Raw genomic sequence first — 17950 nt, forward strand, 5'->3', positions numbered from 1 at the left:
AAAGCAAAGTCACAGAAATACTATCAGAATCTATCGAGAACTAAGCTATCGATACTTACTAAGGTTACTCGAAGTAATCTATACTCTAAGGTACGATAATCTAGCGCGAAAGACAAGTTTTCGGAAAAGGAAATTTTCCTCCTCCTCCCCTATAGGGCTCGGCCACTTTGGTTAATTGTGGGGTTCGATTTTTCTTCATTTCTGATTCTTTCATTTCTGATTCTAAACCTCTTCTATATGTGCCCAAGATCACTTCTGCCGGATTAGATTTTCCGTTATGTCGCCGGAATTCCGCCGGAATCAATTTTAGCCTTAAATACCCATTTTTGGAGTTTTTGAGGTAAAGCTTCAACCTTTAGGCTGAAAACTATCGCCTTAGCTTAGTGCTAGTAGGATTAGTTGTCATAAACGTCGTTGGTGACGTCCCTGCAAAATTTTATTTTTGGGATTTCAGTTTTGAAATTTCTAAGTTAAAAATCATGACCAAAATACCCCTACGACAGTTTTTGATCCGATAATTTTTCCGAGTTCAGAATACCCTTAGTTACGGCTTATGAAAGCATAGGAACCAAGTTTGATCGAAGAAAAATCGAACCCCACAATTAACCAAAGTGGCCGAGCCCTATAGGGGAGGAGGAGGAAAATTTCCTTTTCCGAAAACTTGTCTTTCGCGCTAGATTATCGTACCTTAGAGTATAGATTACTTCGAGTAACCTTAGTAAGTATCGATAGCTTAGTTCTCGATAGATTCTGATAGTATTTCTGTGACTTTGCTTTAAAGGAACTTTTGAGGAATTTCCTGAGGAGCAACGCTTTGCTTGTGAGGAAGAGTTAGAAGATAATCCTGGAGAATCTGCAGGTGAGGGCTTCTCACTGAATCTCTAGTCAATGCTTAGGGTCGATGTTTCGACATTGTTTACTGTTTATGCACTGGAATTGTGTGTGATTGGAAAATGTTTTCTGAGGCTTCGGCTGACAATGTAGATGATGCATCTACTGAATGTTTTTTATGAGTGAATGACATGCTAAGTGCTAATTGGGTAATTTAGGATGTGTGGTGCATGCCTTATATGCTAGGTGCTATGTGGTTATTGCTTAAGATATTGACATATGACATGTTGATTGATTATGATGAGTTAATTCTGCTTTTGCACTATAATCTGAGTTTCTGAACGGTGAGAAAAGCGGGCAGGTCATGCCGATTTTATTTTGAGAGTTTTGAGAAAGTTTGATAGGACGAACGAGGTTCGGGCCTTAATTTTGTTTAGTGGATCGAGACCTCCTCTGGAAGCGACTTGGGATTGGGAGATCCTGCAAATGTATAAGACTTGCGATAAGACAAAAGGGAATCTATTTTATAAAGAAAATTCATAAGACCTTAAATAACCTCAAAATCTTTAAGTAATGATAACAACCTCGAAGGAAGGCATTGGAAGTCAAATCATAGTTTTGGGAAAACGAGGAGTGTCGTCGGATCCAAGTGTTGAGGAGTTTGGTAAGTTCTGAGTATGTTGGTACTCCTTCGCTCGTTGAGCAGTTTGTTAGCCATCCAAGGGATGAGCCGAGAAGCTTCACTGAGGCGTGAGACCTTGTGAATGCGGGATACTCCACTGAGGCGTGAGACCCTGTGGAAAGCATGGAACTCCACTGAGGCGTGAGACCTTGTGAGAGCATGAAACTTCACTGAAGCGTGAGACTTCGTGAGAGTATTGATGACCCGAAGAGTCATCGTGAGTGGTTGCACTCGTTTAATGATTATTGTATTTTGTCGCAGAATCGACTTTGCCTTAGGGTAAGCTTTTAGAGACATTAATTTAGCTAGAACACGTGGCGACGTGTCGAGTGAGGTCGGAGACGTTGTTTGGCTAATCACTGCATTGCATGCACTCATTAAGTGGTTTAAACACGGCGAGATACCGGACCACGGCGGATTCCAAAATTGGTTATAAGACCAGGATTTCCGCGTAAGAGCGCTGCTAGGTGACTCTTAGTAGCAGACCGAAATGGCAGGCCTTCGGGTTTTATGCTGATCTGACTACATGATGATGTTGGAGTAAGAGGCATCACGGGCCGAAATGGCACCACCGTGGCTGGTGAAGGGCTGATCCGATGATGTCCATCCGTTCCGGATTGCATATTGGTTGACTGGGTTAACCTGCATATCATTTCATGCAACATGCATACTGACATAGTTGATGAGTGTGTTTGATACTTGTTAGTTCTACTTGATGCATGTTAACTGTGATTTACAGTCGTTATATTCTTTGTGGAAATATGCAACCCTAGGATGTTATCCCTAGTTATAAGCCTAAGTGGCTATTATCTTATTTATATTTATTGGTGCTATTATTTACATAATTCTTTGGAGTTGACCCTCGCGTCTTCTGTGTGTGCTTTGGCGAACAAACGCCCTTTGTCAGATGTCTTTGGCGGGCTGATTCATGATGGTTCATCCTTCGGGAGGAACTAGGGTTGAGATGCGGGAACTGGAGCGTATCGCGGTAGCGAGAGGAGGACGGATGGTGTACATAGACTAGGTCGTTCTGGATTCTGATTCAGACGACGATCATGCTAGCACATAGTTTTGAGTGTTGGTATGAGCTCCTCGAGTTAGGATTAGTGTAGGAGTAGAGTTTTAGCTCTGACAGTCTTGCTTCATTTGTTACTTAGGGGACAGGGTAGATCCGCCTATAGCTTTTTGTGTGGTTTCCTTACGGGAATCACAGAGAGTTGGTTGGACTTAGGAAGTCTTATTTTCAGGCCATTGGTCAGCTGGTTCTCAGTTTTGAGGGATAGTGTTGCGGGCACTTCACCCTTTTCATTTGGTTTGTATATATTGCCTACGGGCGTTGCACTTTTCTTTCCGTCACTGGAGGTTACTCGTGACGAGGTTGCGACTACAGCGGGGGCTGTTTATATATTGTATATTAGTTCTGATTTTTGTTATTGTTGGGTTTTATTTAATTCCGTCTTGTCTTAGTTATTATTAAAAAAAAAATATTCACGTTTTTCCGCATTAAGTTTAATTTGGTTACTAAAGTGACGCCACCGAAATCGGGGTGTTACAATTGCCAATCTTCGAAGCTTACTGCAAAGGAACGTCCTTTAATTAGCCACTCATAGGCCTCAGCTGCGGAGTAGAGCCTCGTGCTGCTTGGCTCCCACACCCATAAGTTTTGGAAATCTTTCATCAAGAGTAGGACAAATGGAAACCAAAGCATGTGCACAATGACTAGGGATATTAGTATACAGAGCTGAAAATATCCCAATTATCTCCAATGATCAAATCCTCCAAACACATGGTTGTATCTGATAGATGAATGAGGGGGATCGATGCACCTATATATGGCTCCCTATCCACTCCAATCATCATACCACATGGACGTGTCACTACTACCAAGCTTGAGGGAGGAGCCTTCTTGTAACACATCCCTAGCTTTTAAAACCCCCTTTCAAAAAAGTTTCAAAAAAGAGAAGCTCATTGATAAATTTCACATTCCAAATGTTAGCTTGAGATGGATACTTGTGGGATAAAACCTACACCCATAACTTCTAAGAATGATGCAGAAAACTCAAAACCACCTTTCCTAGAAGAACTGTGTTGGTCAATGTTGTATTCCTTGTTCCTAAACATCCATTCTTCTTTCCTTGGGTTAACTCCTCCTAACTAACGCGATCCATCCTCACCCTCCAAGTCGTGATGACCAAATAAATTCCTTAGTCATTTGGTCGACTCAATATGTAGTCCTCCTAGGGAGCCATACCCCTTGTATCGTATACGCAGGCATAGCCACAATCACTGATTTTGCTAAGCAAACACGACCAATGTCATTGAGAAATTGGATTTTCACGGCAAAATATGCTTATTGATTGGTTTGGAAAGTATTAGAATCTCTCATGAGAGACTCTCACTCTTGAGAGAGAACCCTTAGCAACGACCAAGGTCACTCACAATAGTTATAGGATAAACCTCTAAGAGCTTCCTACGATCAACCATTGACACTCCCTTGGAGAAAAGAGCCTTGGATTTACCTACACTCACAATTAAGGACACTCACAATAGCTATAGGACCCCCTTCTGTCGAATGATAGTTTGGGTATTAAGGAAACTCGCGTTACGGTCTCCAAGCTTCTCCCATTTCTCCTTGACTTTTTGTACCATAAAGCTCCTCTTGCCTCAAATCTCCCCATAACCGACATATAACTTTCCCTCTAATTGCACAAGACTAGAAGTAACAAGATAATCTAGCTTTTATTGCACACCCTTCAAACTCCTCTCTACTCTCCTCTCCTCTTTCTTTGGAAATGTTTCCAAAGGTTATTTTATTAAAATGAATTGAGTTAGTTTTCACCATAGCAAGTTTATCCTGGATGTCTTCCCTTGGACTCCTCCACGCATTAGACATCACCTCCTTGTAATCCTCATGAGATGTCCAAGTCACCAAGAACCTGAAACAACGGGTTCCCGATGTGCCACTAGAAGCATCAGACCGACCTAGAATATGATTATGGTTGGCGTACATTCTCATAAGAACCTCAAATAAACATTTCGTGAAGGATATACGCCAGTCATTATCACCAACATTTCAATCTAGACACTTTGAGATCTTAGGATGTCTTGCTTCTGCTACTTAAATCATCTATTTTATATTTGTGTTCACAAATTTTATTTTAATATAATATTTTTCTCAACTTTTTTTGGAGTGTAACTAATTTGGGTGGGAGTTAATATTACAACCCCACTAATCCAATTCTCATCCCTTGTAATTTCCTAAAATGATTTATATTTCATTGTTTATCGATTTTTGAAAATTTGGTAGTGTTTTTTTAACATACTAGATTTAAAACTTCTTAGTGTGTTTTTTAACATACGAGATGTTCTTGGTGGACAAGATAAGTGGACCATTAAGGATTTTGGACCGGGCGATTGAGTTATTCAATATTGGACTAGGCGGTTAAGCTCCTAACTAGTTGATTGTGCGGTTAAGCTACTAACTAATGGACTGCGTACAGTTTAGCTCCTCACTAGTGGACTGGGCAGTTGAGCTCCTTAACTTGGGCCATTCCGATGAGACTTAAGTTGCGGGCCTGGAAGACCAAAGCTCGGGGCCTATCACAATATGAGGTAAGCTAACCGTCGACAAGCCGGTTGGGCATCCTCAATCACGGGCGCAACTATGGATAAAAGTTAAGACTCCACTCTGACAGGTGCATTGTGTCTCTCAGTCAACTAGACCGTCATAAGAACTGGGCCAGACAGACGAGTCTCGAGTTATCGGTTTGGAGGAGCTAGGTAGACCGTCATGGATTTGGGTCGGGCGATTGAGTCATGAACTTGGGCTTGATGGTCGAGTTACAGGTTGGTTGCGCTTAAAGGAGCAAGGTCAAAAGTCCATGCCACATCACAGAAGGCTGTTAGTCAAAGAGACAGCTGGGTGTCCCTTGATCACACACTCAGCTAAGGAAAGTGGATCGTCCTGATGATATAGGCCGAGCGGACGAGCTACTGTTGTTGGATCGGTCGACCTACTCCAGAGGCCCATCCAACATCAAGGTAATTCAAAAAGTCAACATAATAGTCGGGCGTCATGCGATCACGAAAGGTTGGGGGAATAGTTAAGACGACCACCCTGATTGGCGCGTTCGGTCCACTTTATTCAACCAACTATGTAATAGACGTTGGATCTAGGGTTAAGGGTTCTGTAATAATTTGGGGACTTCTAATCCCCTTTATGCGGAGCTTTCAGTGATCATATCAATAATCCACCTGGTCCTTGATAATAGTTTTTCTTGCGTGATAGTTGAGAAAGACTGCAAGGAAGCCATCATGTTGATTTCTACATTGGGTATCAAGGCTCACCCTCTTGATGATTTACTTCGCGAGCTCTTGGAGTCTCAGTTCATGGTGGCATATGCTTCTCATGTGTGCCTAGAGAATATAATTTAGCAGCTGATTGGCTTGTCGGCGTTGTGCTTTAGTTCCCGCTTGATTTCATGTCCCCTCCCCCCTTGGTTATTTCATGCCCTCTCCCGACCCCCTGATGCTTAGGGTTTTTTCGGAGCTTCACGTCGTCATGTAACAAAAAAAACATTATGGTTAAGAGACGAGGTGTGCAACTAACATACCACACGTAGTGATTACATATGTAATAGTTAAATATGTAGTAATTCCATTTCTCTTTCTAATTCACAATATGTTCCCTTTTTAAATAATTTATTTTCTTTCTACATGAGTGTGTATTTGGACTAACTAATCTTGAAGTTCTTTTTTTGAAAATAACTAATATTGAAGTTAAAAAAATGTGGCAGTAGTTTTTAGTAAAATTAAAAATTTAAACAAATTGATACCAAATATGCAATAAGCAAACTTTTTATGTAGGTGTGTTTGCGAGTTGAGTTTTGAAGGGAAGAAAAAGGAAAATATAAGCTTAGGAGAAGCTCACTTTACAAGATTTTAGGAAGGGGAGAAGGGTTTCAGGTATTTCTAAAATCCCTATAAAATGCTCTTGTAGTTATATTTTTCAACTCCCAAACTCCCTCTGGGATTTTAAATTTGCAAACAAGGAAATGACTTACCTCCTTACCCTCTTGCTTCCCCCTGCCTTCCAAACCTTCCCCACCCCTAATAACACATAAGTAAACCCATAGTAAAATAGTGAGTTATGTCTTGTGCTTTTAACATTGTCAAATACCAACAAGGTGTAGCACAACTTGTAGATAGTTGGGTTTCTTAACCATCTAGTCCAGGGTTCGATTCCTGGGCGGTGCGTATGGAGAAAGATTTGTTGAGAGAAACCTACCCACTTAACGTGATCTCAGAGGCTCGAATGATTAGTCTCATGACTGTCAGCTGTGAGGATACCTTGGAAAACGAAAAAAACATTCTCAAATCCAAACATTACAATTTAAAAGAAGTATCCACCAATAGTTGAAACATAAATTTTAAAGGAATACAAAATCCATATCAATAATAAACAAAACCAGTATACTCGGTCTGGGTGAAAAATAAATAACTCACTCATTCAACTTTTATATTCTTTTTAGTACAATAATAGCGTGTATGCGCATTTGTAAAATGGTATATAAAATGCTTAAACTTGGATTCATTTGTTCCTCGTTGGATAATTTGCAAAGTACATAATATTTGTCAACTTCAAGGACAAGTCTTGAGTTCATATCCACCAATGACAGCCGCATCAGACATCAGGAATGAACTTGCCCCAGAACCAGTGTGACTTCCACACTCTGTTCATTTCTTCAATTGGAACATTCTTGGTCTCAGGCAAGAGCAATGCAATAAAGATAGTCATGACAATGACAAAGCCACCAAAGAAGAAGAAGAGGCCAAACTTCAAATGGCAAAGCATGGAGAGAAAAACTTGAGCAATTGCAAATGTAAACAACATGTTCACGGCAACATTGATAGCTTGCCCTGCAGATCTAGCTTCAAGAGAGCATATTTCAGTAGGCACCAACCATCCTAATGGGCCCCAGGACCAAGCAAATGCAGCAACATATGCACATATCAAAAACAAGACGAAGTTGGCTTCTCCTTTGGTGAATGAGCCATCACCACTTAGTCCAATCTTTGCAGCAATCATTGCTCCCACAGCAATCTACAAGTAATAGTTTCAAGTTTCAACATTTATACCAGTCATGCTCACAAAACAATAAGGGAAAAAATATATTTATTAGTCTTCTGTCCCTATTTAGTGTGAAATTGTATCAGTGAAGTTATGAAAATTTACAAAAAGCAATTGGCTGGATTGTGTGTCACATGACATAATTTAATTGGTAGGACTAGGACATGAAATGAGATAACAAATGAGGACAGATGATTTCAGTCCTATTGATTCAGGCTCAGGGTCAAGATCTCCTGCACTCAATAAGTGTCCAATTTCCTGTCTGACTAATAGAAGTTTGTCACCTCAATTAAATAGTTGCAAACTTTGTAATTTTTAATTGGCATGTAAAATTTATTAGTGGAACTTAGAATTAGACACTGAGATTTCATGTTAAAATGATATATGTAACTGGTCATTTCAAAAATTGAATTGTGTTTTCACCTGGCAAACAAGCATTTGGGCACCACCTTCAAGGAACAAGATCCTTCTTCCAAACTTGTCAACAGTGAAGATGGAAACTAATGTGGCAACTACATTGACACCTCCGGTGATAACTGCAGACATGAGGGAAGCGTCACTGCCAAAGCCCAAAGTCTTGAAGAGGACAGGTGCATAGAACATGATGACATTGATGCCTGTGAGTTGTTGGAAGAATGGAATGAAACTGCAAAAAGTGAGTTGTGGTCTGTATTTTGGCTGCATGATGTTTCGCCATGGGTGCTCCACCTTCTTAGCTTCTTCACTGGCATCAACAAGATCTTGGTACTCCTCATCAACATTCACGGTGCCACGGATCTTTTGCAACATTTTCTTGGCATTCTCATGCTGCCCTCTTTCAATCAAGGAGTTAGGCGTGTCACCCAAGAAAAGAGATCCCAAACACAACAAAATTGCAGGCACAGCTCCAACCCCTAGAGAAATTCTCCATCCATGTTCAAGCTTTGAAGTTTTATAGTTGATAAGGTTTGCAATTAGGATACCAATTGTGATCATCATTTGGAACCCCATGTTGAGTGCTCCTCTGATCTGTGCTGGAGCCATTTCAGACAAGTACACAGGAACAGACTGTTGCACAACAATTAAAACAAAATTAATTAGTCTGAAGACATTGTTTTCTAGTTTAAAAATTTAAACTTTAGAAATGGTATATGCTATAGATATCCGCAGAATGCAAAAACCTCACCTCATCAGAGACACTCTCAGTGTGAAAAGAGGAGAAGAAAAGAGAGAAAAAAATTTGAAAGCCTCTATTCCCATTTGAAATACTCTTTCTTGTGGCACCAAACAAATTGTACCATCTCATTTAAAAATCACTCATGTAAATTTATAATTGTCATACTCATATCTATATTGCCCAATTTGATTGGTGGTATAGCGAAGGAGACATCATACAGGGGATTAAAATCCTGTACCCTCATTTCGTGTCTCATTCCATTTCATGTTTCACTAATCAAGTTGTAACATTTTACTAAAAATCCATTCATGCAGTCACTGAATCTGACCTGAGAATTTGATGAGACGACTTAAGTTTTAAGACAAGCTTGTTCACCAATCTTAATGAAACATGAGTTGTCTGATCTAAATTGTTCAGTTCAGATATGGTGAGAAATATAAAATGTAGAGAAAATTTGGGTGTGTACGTTTAAATTATTTACCTGATTGGAATAGCCCACACCAAAACCAAGCAATAAACGTCCAGCGATAAGCATTTTAATATTTTGAGCAAAACCATTGAGCAAGGCACCAACAAGGAAAAACAAACCCCCTAGAAACATCGAGGGTTTGCGTCCAAGCATTCTGGTGGTGGTGGAAGCAAAGAAAGAGGCAACCAATGCAGCAAGGTACAAGGAAGAGGTGAACAACGTGAGTAGCTCATTGTCAAATTTGCAATATTGGTTCTCATGGTGTGATCCATCTTTCATTTGTCTATGCACACTTGAGAAGAACTTGATCAAAAATGGTTCCATGGAAGTCACGCCCCCGGTGATACCGAGATCATAACCAAAGAGAAGACCTCCCATGGCCGCCACGAAACATGTGACCAACACGAAAGCTGTAACCTTCCCTTCATACTGTCTTCCCCCTCCTCCTCCAGTTGGTACAAAAGCCCCTCCTGCCATCTTGATTAGATGTATTGAACTTTCTGCTTCTTATCTTATTTGTTTGAATTTATAAGATCATGATCAATGTTGGAACATATTATATATAGGGCGTGATTATTACTAATGGTGAGATTTTTCAAGTATCTCTGTAAAACTTCCAACGTCTTAACTAGGAAAAAATTTCTAGTGCGGTTTGGTGTCAATTCACTGGCGTAATAACTTGAGATAAATTAAAACTAGAGTGGTTCGTCTTATCCTAATAGAATGGAATGGGGATAAGCTAGTTTTAATAACGTTTCCTAATTATGCTAATTGCTATATAAATGGTATGTGTATATTTCTAGTAAACTAATAAATATATTTTTAAAAAATCTATAAAAAAATAGGAAAACTGTTTCTATGCAATTTTTAACATTAAATTTGCATTTATTATTCCTCTTTGTAATTTTGGCCATTTAATTTTTTGACCATATTTATTTCCTTTATTCCTTTCAATTGTTAGAGTGAAGCCCCTCAATTATTTTTGTTCAAATTATAGATTCAATAATATATCGTTTACAATTATTTTCCACCTCCACCTTAAATGAGTATGAAGAGAAAAAGATAAATGAGTGATATGATATGTGATGTGAAATGCATAAAAATAGAAAAAAATGTGTGAAAATAATATGAAAGAGAAAGTAAAGTGTGAATGAATGATTACTTCGTATAAATTCGTTGGAAAATGGTTTCGGAAGGAAAGTGAAGGGAGACTTTTTTTATATTATAAATTGGGAGAATTCTATATTTATGATAATTATAAGTGACTAGTACGATAACCCGTGCGTTGCACGACATTTTATGTTGGAACTTTTTAATAAATAATTTAGTTTTCATATATATGTAATTTTTAAATTATACAAAAGTCAATCGTGTAATAATATATGAAGAGAAAAATAGAATAAATAAATGAAATAGTGTTGGATACAATAAACATTTCGAAAAACTTCCTTAAACACACATTTACAGTACTTGTCTGTTGTTTGCCCGACTCAATACAAAGTTTAATTTCTTGAGTTTACTCTAGAGAGAGCTACATATACTTGACCATGAGTGCAGACGCGCCTCGGAAGGAAGAGCATAATCTGAGATAGTGTTTGTCCTTGACTTTTGTTTATGATCATCACAAAGCATACTGTAATTGAAAATTGTCTTCTTCTGAATTTAATTGGAAATTTGGAATCATAAGGAATTAAGTCAATTCTTGAAATGTGTACTTTATCATTAGCATTTGTTATCGTGATAACAGTTTCACCAATAACATGTTCACCAAGTTCATCTACAATTAACCTGGTTCCATCGCATAAACCTGCTGTTTTGTCTATATTTCTCAAAAGCATGATTGGAGTACCAACTTTCAATAATAGTTTGTGGTTTGGGATTCCTGAACTTTTAGTGTTGTTCAAAAATTCTGCGGTAAACCACTCACCTCGAATTTCAGAACTATCATCAGATCGCAAGGCAGAGTCGAAGCTCAGATATTCATGTTCAGGTGCAGCTATCATGCCAAACATGTAAGTCCTTATCATTTCAACAGCTTCTAGTGTATGGGCCAATATTGCTCTATCTTGAAAAAATTGCAGGTCTTTTAATTATTAAATTAGAAAAAGGTATACTATTGTTTTTAAGAAGCACATGGTCGGGTAGACCCAATGAACTCGTCCGATCCAATGAAAAAATGCGCGTTAGATTGGACAAACGGGTCAATTGGATGAATTTTATTACAATCCAATCATTTTCCACCCAACCCAAACTCAAATCCAAACATATAATAATAATGTATCATTTAATAAATATTTTAATAATTTTACCTAACCTACATGTAAAATTCGAAACCCTAAATTTATTTCACTTTATTTACTCTTTCTTCAGTTACGATCTTCCTTCTTCTCCAAGTCCAACAACGCAGACTCTCACTTTCATTGCTGTACTTGATTTTCATGGTATGATATTTGCGATGCATGTTGTACTATTTCATGCTATTTAGTCTGTTTTTTATTTATCCTTTTTATACTATTTGGTACTATGATAGATTTACTATTTTTATGATTTTTTTCAATTTTTTAATATTTTTTCAATATTACAGATTTATTATTATTTTAATATAGTGATTTAATCAACCCCTCGATCACGAACCTTGTCGGGTTGGGTTGTTTCGAGTCTGAGAGTGAAAATTTGCAAAATTTCAACCGAAACAATTTTAATTGATTCAGATCCTGATTAATCTAAAAGTCCACCCAACTCAACCCCATGTACAACCACATTAAGAAGTACTCTTATATTTGTTAGCTCATTGGAAAATTCTCACATAGTTAAATAAAATAAAAATGAGAAAAAGTTTTATGCACCAACAATGTAAAGTTTTTTTTACACTGTCAACCAATCAGATTTCGTGATTGTGGGAAATTGAATTTTTTATTTATTTAAATTGACTGACATGACAAATCTTTGAAATCCGATTGATTGATTGTAAAAAAACTTTACACTGTCTGTGCATCAAAATTAAACTCAATAAAAATTACTATCGCCTCCATACAATCCCTCTCTAATTTACTTTTAAAAACATTGGATAAAATGTATTATAATACTCACATTAATATTTCTTCATATTCCATTAAATATTGAAATAGGGTCTATAGTGATGAAAATATTATAAGTTTGATATTTTTTAAATATTTCTTATACACTTGTTTTAGAGTCTTTTTTTTTTAATAAAGAATAATATTTTCAATTTACCATAAATTCTAAATTATTTTAATACCAAATAAAAAAGTAAAACTTTAAGAATTTTAATTTAAAAAAAAAAACCTCGTTCACTTAAACTTTAGACTCAAAATCTTTTTTTAAACTCAAAACCTTATTTTAATTTACTTGACCATGTAGTTCACTTCACATAGGAGCTATAGTTGTTTCACTCATATTCATTGTTATGATGTTTCATATTTAAATAGCAAGCTTCAGGAAAAAGTGTTGCACTATTTATTAGTAAGTGGTACTATTGGATTGATTATTTGCAGGGAAACCACATAAACGTAAACATTGGTCAATATCTCATTGGTCGGGTTTGATCCCAAGTTTTGCGAATGAAAAAATTCATTGGTCATATCTTACTGCTTAGTGTGTTGACAGTGAGACGATAGATTAGTCTTATAACTAACAGCCATTGAAATATCTTGATTAACACTGGAAAAAATTAGCAATCCAAGCCCTCCCCGTCCTTACTTCTCAGGGGTTGGTTTCAAAAAAATAGCTTAAAGAGGGTTTCCCGTCAAAATTGTGGTCGGGGATATCTACTGTTTGGGGTTAAATTATCACACCTAGAAGCATGGATTAGAAAAGAAAAGAAATAACAAATTGAGAATGATAACTAAAATAAGACACCACACCAAACAAAAATGAAAGGGAAAAGAAAAAACATAATGCTTTTTTTTTTTTTTGATAAGCCAAAGTAAGTAACATTGAAAGGCACAAGGGGTGCCACCCATGGTACAAATAAGAAGGGAAAAGACAACAGCAAAAAAAGAACTAAAAAAACTAATAAAAGACAAGATAAAGAGAAGAAGAGCAAACAGACAATACTACCTAAATTTGCAAAGCAATTTGATCAAGAAAAGACCAAAAGCCAACCAGATACGTTCCCTCCATACCCTTCAATTCCACAACACAAATTGGAAATAATAATAGTTTGCTACCCCAACATTCTGATACATACCAGTGGTTGTGAGAACCACTCATAAACTGAGACATGTGTTCCCTTTACCCCTGCCTGTAACCCAATGCCACACCCTGAGAATTGCAGCCTCCAGCACCTCCCTTTCGCACATATCACTTGATCTGAAAATGATCTGGTTCCTATGCAGCCACAGGGACCACGAAACAGCAAGCCAGATTGCTCGGAAAACCTCATTTTGCTTTGAATTTAGGCCCAGAAAAAAGAATTGCAGCATATGCATTCTGCAATTATCAGGTAAAACAGTAAGGATACCCAACCAACCATAGCAAAGACTCCAAACCTTAACAGCAAAGGGGCAAGTTACAAACAGGTGGTCCGCTAATTCACAATCCTCTCTACACAGCGGGCAAATAGCTTCCGCGATATCAGCAATAATTTTTCTTTTCCAAAAGTTCATCCTAGTTGGTAACCGATCGAGCAAGACCCTCCAAGCAAAGTCACAATCCAAACTTTACCGAGCGTTGTTTACCCGTTCTCCGCTTGCTGTCCCTGTAGCAGTTTATAAGCCGGGTGCACAGAATAAACCTTCTCAGAATTTGTTATCCATTCCCAGGAATCCAGCGTCCCTTCCACAAGAGGTATACAATTAATTGTCCTTTTAAGCTCTTCTACCAAAGCCAATTCCCTCGAGCTCAGCTGTCTTCTCCAAGTAAATGACCAGATCTTCTCACCATTCACCCACTCCACCATATCCCTAACAGTAGCATTCTTCTGGGTAGTCAAGTGAAACAATTTGTGAAAGTTGCTCTTGAGCGGAGATCCCCCACACCACTTATCCTTCCAGAAGCACAGTGAATTTCCACAGCCAAGTTTTGTGCTTAGAGGCCCATCAAACCAACAATCCCCATCACCTGAGTCAAAGCAAGACTTGAATATGTCTTTCCACCAGGTAGAGTCGCGAGGTTGAGCGTCAAGTCTCCCAACCTTTTCCCGATTACCATATCTGGCCCAAAGAATTTTGCTGCAAAGATCGTTGCTCCCTGATAGTAACTTCCACTCCCATTTGCCTAAAAGGGCTAGATTGAATTTCACCCAATCCTTCACGCCTAATCCACCCGCCTCTTTAGGCTTGCAGACCTGTTCCCACCTCACCTAGAAGACACTAACTGATGCAAATGTCTTCAATGAATTTCCAAAAAAAATTACAATTCATCCCAACCAAAACAAATGAAGTGATGGACATTGAATCTTATTTTTTCAACCTGCGTGATTAGAGTTATTAAAACTATAAAAGTAAGCTTTTTACATACTTCATGTGGCACATTATTTACATAGCTCCAGTTTGGTAAGAGTAAAAAGGGGCAAAAAAACATGCAGAACATGGAAACACTAACTGTAGAAGTTACAGAATCATACATAGATCAAATATAATAAAAGGCTCTTGAATTTTGCTTTAGTAATTGGTAAGACCAGATGAGGTGCAAAATAATAGACTTGAAAAGTCATTTGCAAACGAAAAAATTAATTGTGGGATACATAGGAAACTTTTGAACATATGTCTCATTGTGGATATATGAGATAGAGTCACTCAAACAGATAACTACCAAAATGAATAGTCAATAAATTTCTTCAACATGAAACAATTTTGACACTCAGAGTTCACATCTCTAAAAAAGCAAAAGAAACTCACAATTTAAGAGAGTGCTAATTTTACATTAGAAAACTATAAAGGTTAAAGACTGAAGACGGCTTGAATTTATAGGGTCAGGTGCCATAATAAAGAAAGATCTGGAGATGAAGTACACTTATTGTCATATGTAATTCAGTAGCCTTTTCTGCAAAATAGAAATGCAATTTTATTTTCCATGAAATATAGAAAATCAAACTTTAGTAGAAGGAACAAAATGGTGTGTGATCAAATGGCACAGGTAAAAATTTAAATGTATTACATTCCATCATTACTTGATTGTCAAGATAAGACCTATTAAAAAAATAGTTTCCTTTCAACTCTGGTATTATTAATATGTTGAAAGGAAGCAAACTAAAGTTTGATCACTTAATGCACCACTCTTGATAATATTTTTCAAGTGACCCAGAAACAAAAAGTCACCTTTCATGCTTTCTTCTAGTCATATCCCTCATGTTACATTTCTCATAGCAAGACACATTCTCAAGGGAACTTTTAGTGCGAAGCAGCAGTGCAGAATCAAAACACAACATTTTTATATCTGTGAAAACTCACTTTTTGAAGCTAAAGAGAAAAGACAATTAGCCCTTTAGTTGCACTTAATTGGTAACGTCCAAAGAAGAGGGCTACTTGGCAATGACCTGGAATCAAACATTCTTAGGAAGCTAGTTATCAAGTTGAAGAGTAGCTAGAAGCAAGTTATAGGATGGCAAAGGGGCAATTCATAGTATAGCTATGATTTGAGAAACAATGATCAGATGTCATGAAAAAATGAGCAGTAAAAAATACCTAGTAAATACTCAGATTTCTCACATAAAAGTGATCAAATAACTATCACTCATCCCTCACAAATCATACATGTGCTAACAATCCGCAATTGTAATTAAAGAAGATAAAGTGCCCATTTGCATAAACTACGTTAAGTGGTAATAAAAAAGTTCATTTTCACCTAATTAACAACGTAATTGCCTTGAACTTAATTCATTGTTGGAGCCCAACCAAGTTAATCTAATTATGCTTGTTCAGCTTGAAGAAATGATGAAGGGATAGAAAATTTTACCTTTAATAGGTTTTCTGGAGAATGAGGTTGCAGTTTGAACTAAATGGTCACTCAACTTGCTTATTTCTTTATCCCTCCTGCCATCGTTGAGCTAAAATTAGTTCAGAAAAAGTGAAAATAAATAACCAAACTGAAGAGAATAGTATAATTAGATACATACTTCAGCGCATAAGAGAAATAAGATTGTACTCCAATATACTCCTTTTTCATATTCTTTCCACCGAAAAGAAAATGATTCAACAGTTAAACTCACAGATAGGGAAAAAAAAGCTTTTCAAATAATGAGCACGAAAAACAAAAAAGGCGACGGGAAGAGCAAGAGTTTCTCTATTCAAAGGAACATAAAACATAGAAAAGAACATGTAATGGAATTTGTGCAAAATTTAACTTATAGATGGTAGTGCAGTTCCCTAATCTGTGGCGGCATAAGCGAGCTCTGAGAACGAATTGAAACCATGAACACTCAGAAGATAACCAATGCAATGAAGCTTGTTGGCTGTGACCAGGGTTTGAAGCTTGAGTGCTGCAAACAAAGCAATCTTTTCAATATTATATACCTTATGAAAGCATATAATTAGTGCTTTGACTCTCTCTTTTAGTTTCATCTCTTATTAGTATCAAACAACACAATAAGTTGTTTTCCTGCTGGTGAAATACAAAAATTTGAAATAAATCATGTGAAAAGGGGCAAAGCTGTAGGTGAAGCAGATAGAGAAGAGAGAAGAGGCCTACTTGAGATAGCCGTGAAGAGAAGATGAGAATCTGGAGGAGGAGAAGTACAGAACAAAGATAACACAGACACATCTGTTAGAAGTCCCACATTGGCTAGAGATAGAGCATAGATAGCCTTTATAAGGGTAGTGCAAACCTCAACTCTTGAGCTAGCTTTTGTGGTTGAGTATAGGCCTCCCAATTTCTAATATGGTATCAGAGCCTATCCTAGATCCAGTTGTTGTTTGTTGTGGAGACCTCCCATTATTGGGCCACCCGTTGTTGTTGATCCCACGTTCCAGGTTGTTCAGTCCTGGACGTGAGGGGGTGTGTTAGAAGTCCCACATTAGCTAGAGATAGAGCATAGATAACCTTTATAAGGGTAGTGCAAACCTCAACTCTTGAGCTAGCTTTTGTGGTTGAGTATAGGCCTCCCAATTTCTAATAACATCAAATTTAAAAGGTGTGAAAGGAAAGAAATTTGATGAGAAACGTAAAAATAGAACAATGAGATAAATGAATTGATGTTGTTCAAGTTTGAATTCAAAAATTGCTATCAGGCAATTAATACAGAAGAGACCGTGTGGTACATTTCCGTGTGGCATTGAATTGATAAATACAACGGCATTGAATTGATAAAACGGTACGTGTGGTACATTTCCATTATTAGCAAATATAATCATTGACTTTACGTTTCTTACAAAAAAAATTGTTGATACAATGAAGGCATATTTTCATTATTAAGAGTCCAAATTTCCGTTTATAGTGCAATCACGGGAGGAAGTTAATTGTATGGGCAAAATTTTACGTAATATGTGGGCAAAATTTATCATATTTTCCAAAACTTTCTAACTGAACATGGAGGAAGTTAATTGTGTCAAAACCATGTGCAATTTGTAATAAAACCGGGTATTAATATTGTCAAAACCAGGTACTAATATTGTCAAAACCGTGTACTATTGATGTTTCTATTTAATGATTCAATGATTTCGACCAATCAAAATGCAAGGATTTGGACCAATCAGCTGAGGCCATGTGGAAAATAGGAGAAAC

At 37.3% G+C, this 17950-nt stretch overlaps 1 protein-coding gene across 1 annotated transcript; it reads right to left on the reverse strand.

The window, feature by feature from the left end:
* Positions 1-7062: 7062 nt before the first annotated feature.
* Positions 7063-9765, reverse strand: LOC130735237 (sugar transport protein 10-like). The gene is made up of 3 exons (XM_057587312.1): positions 9281-9765; positions 8067-8690; positions 7063-7616 (listed from the first exon to the last, which is right to left on the reverse strand). Exons 1-3 carry the CDS (start codon positions 9743-9745, stop codon positions 7197-7199), a joined length of 1509 nt encoding a protein of 502 aa, XP_057443295.1. The 5' UTR covers positions 9746-9765; the 3' UTR covers positions 7063-7196.
* Positions 9766-17950: the final 8185 nt, after the last annotated feature.

Source organism: Lotus japonicus, chromosome 2, assembly GCF_012489685.1.
Source record: "Lotus japonicus ecotype B-129 chromosome 2, LjGifu_v1.2".
NCBI lineage: Eukaryota > Viridiplantae > Streptophyta > Magnoliopsida > Fabales > Fabaceae > Lotus > Lotus japonicus.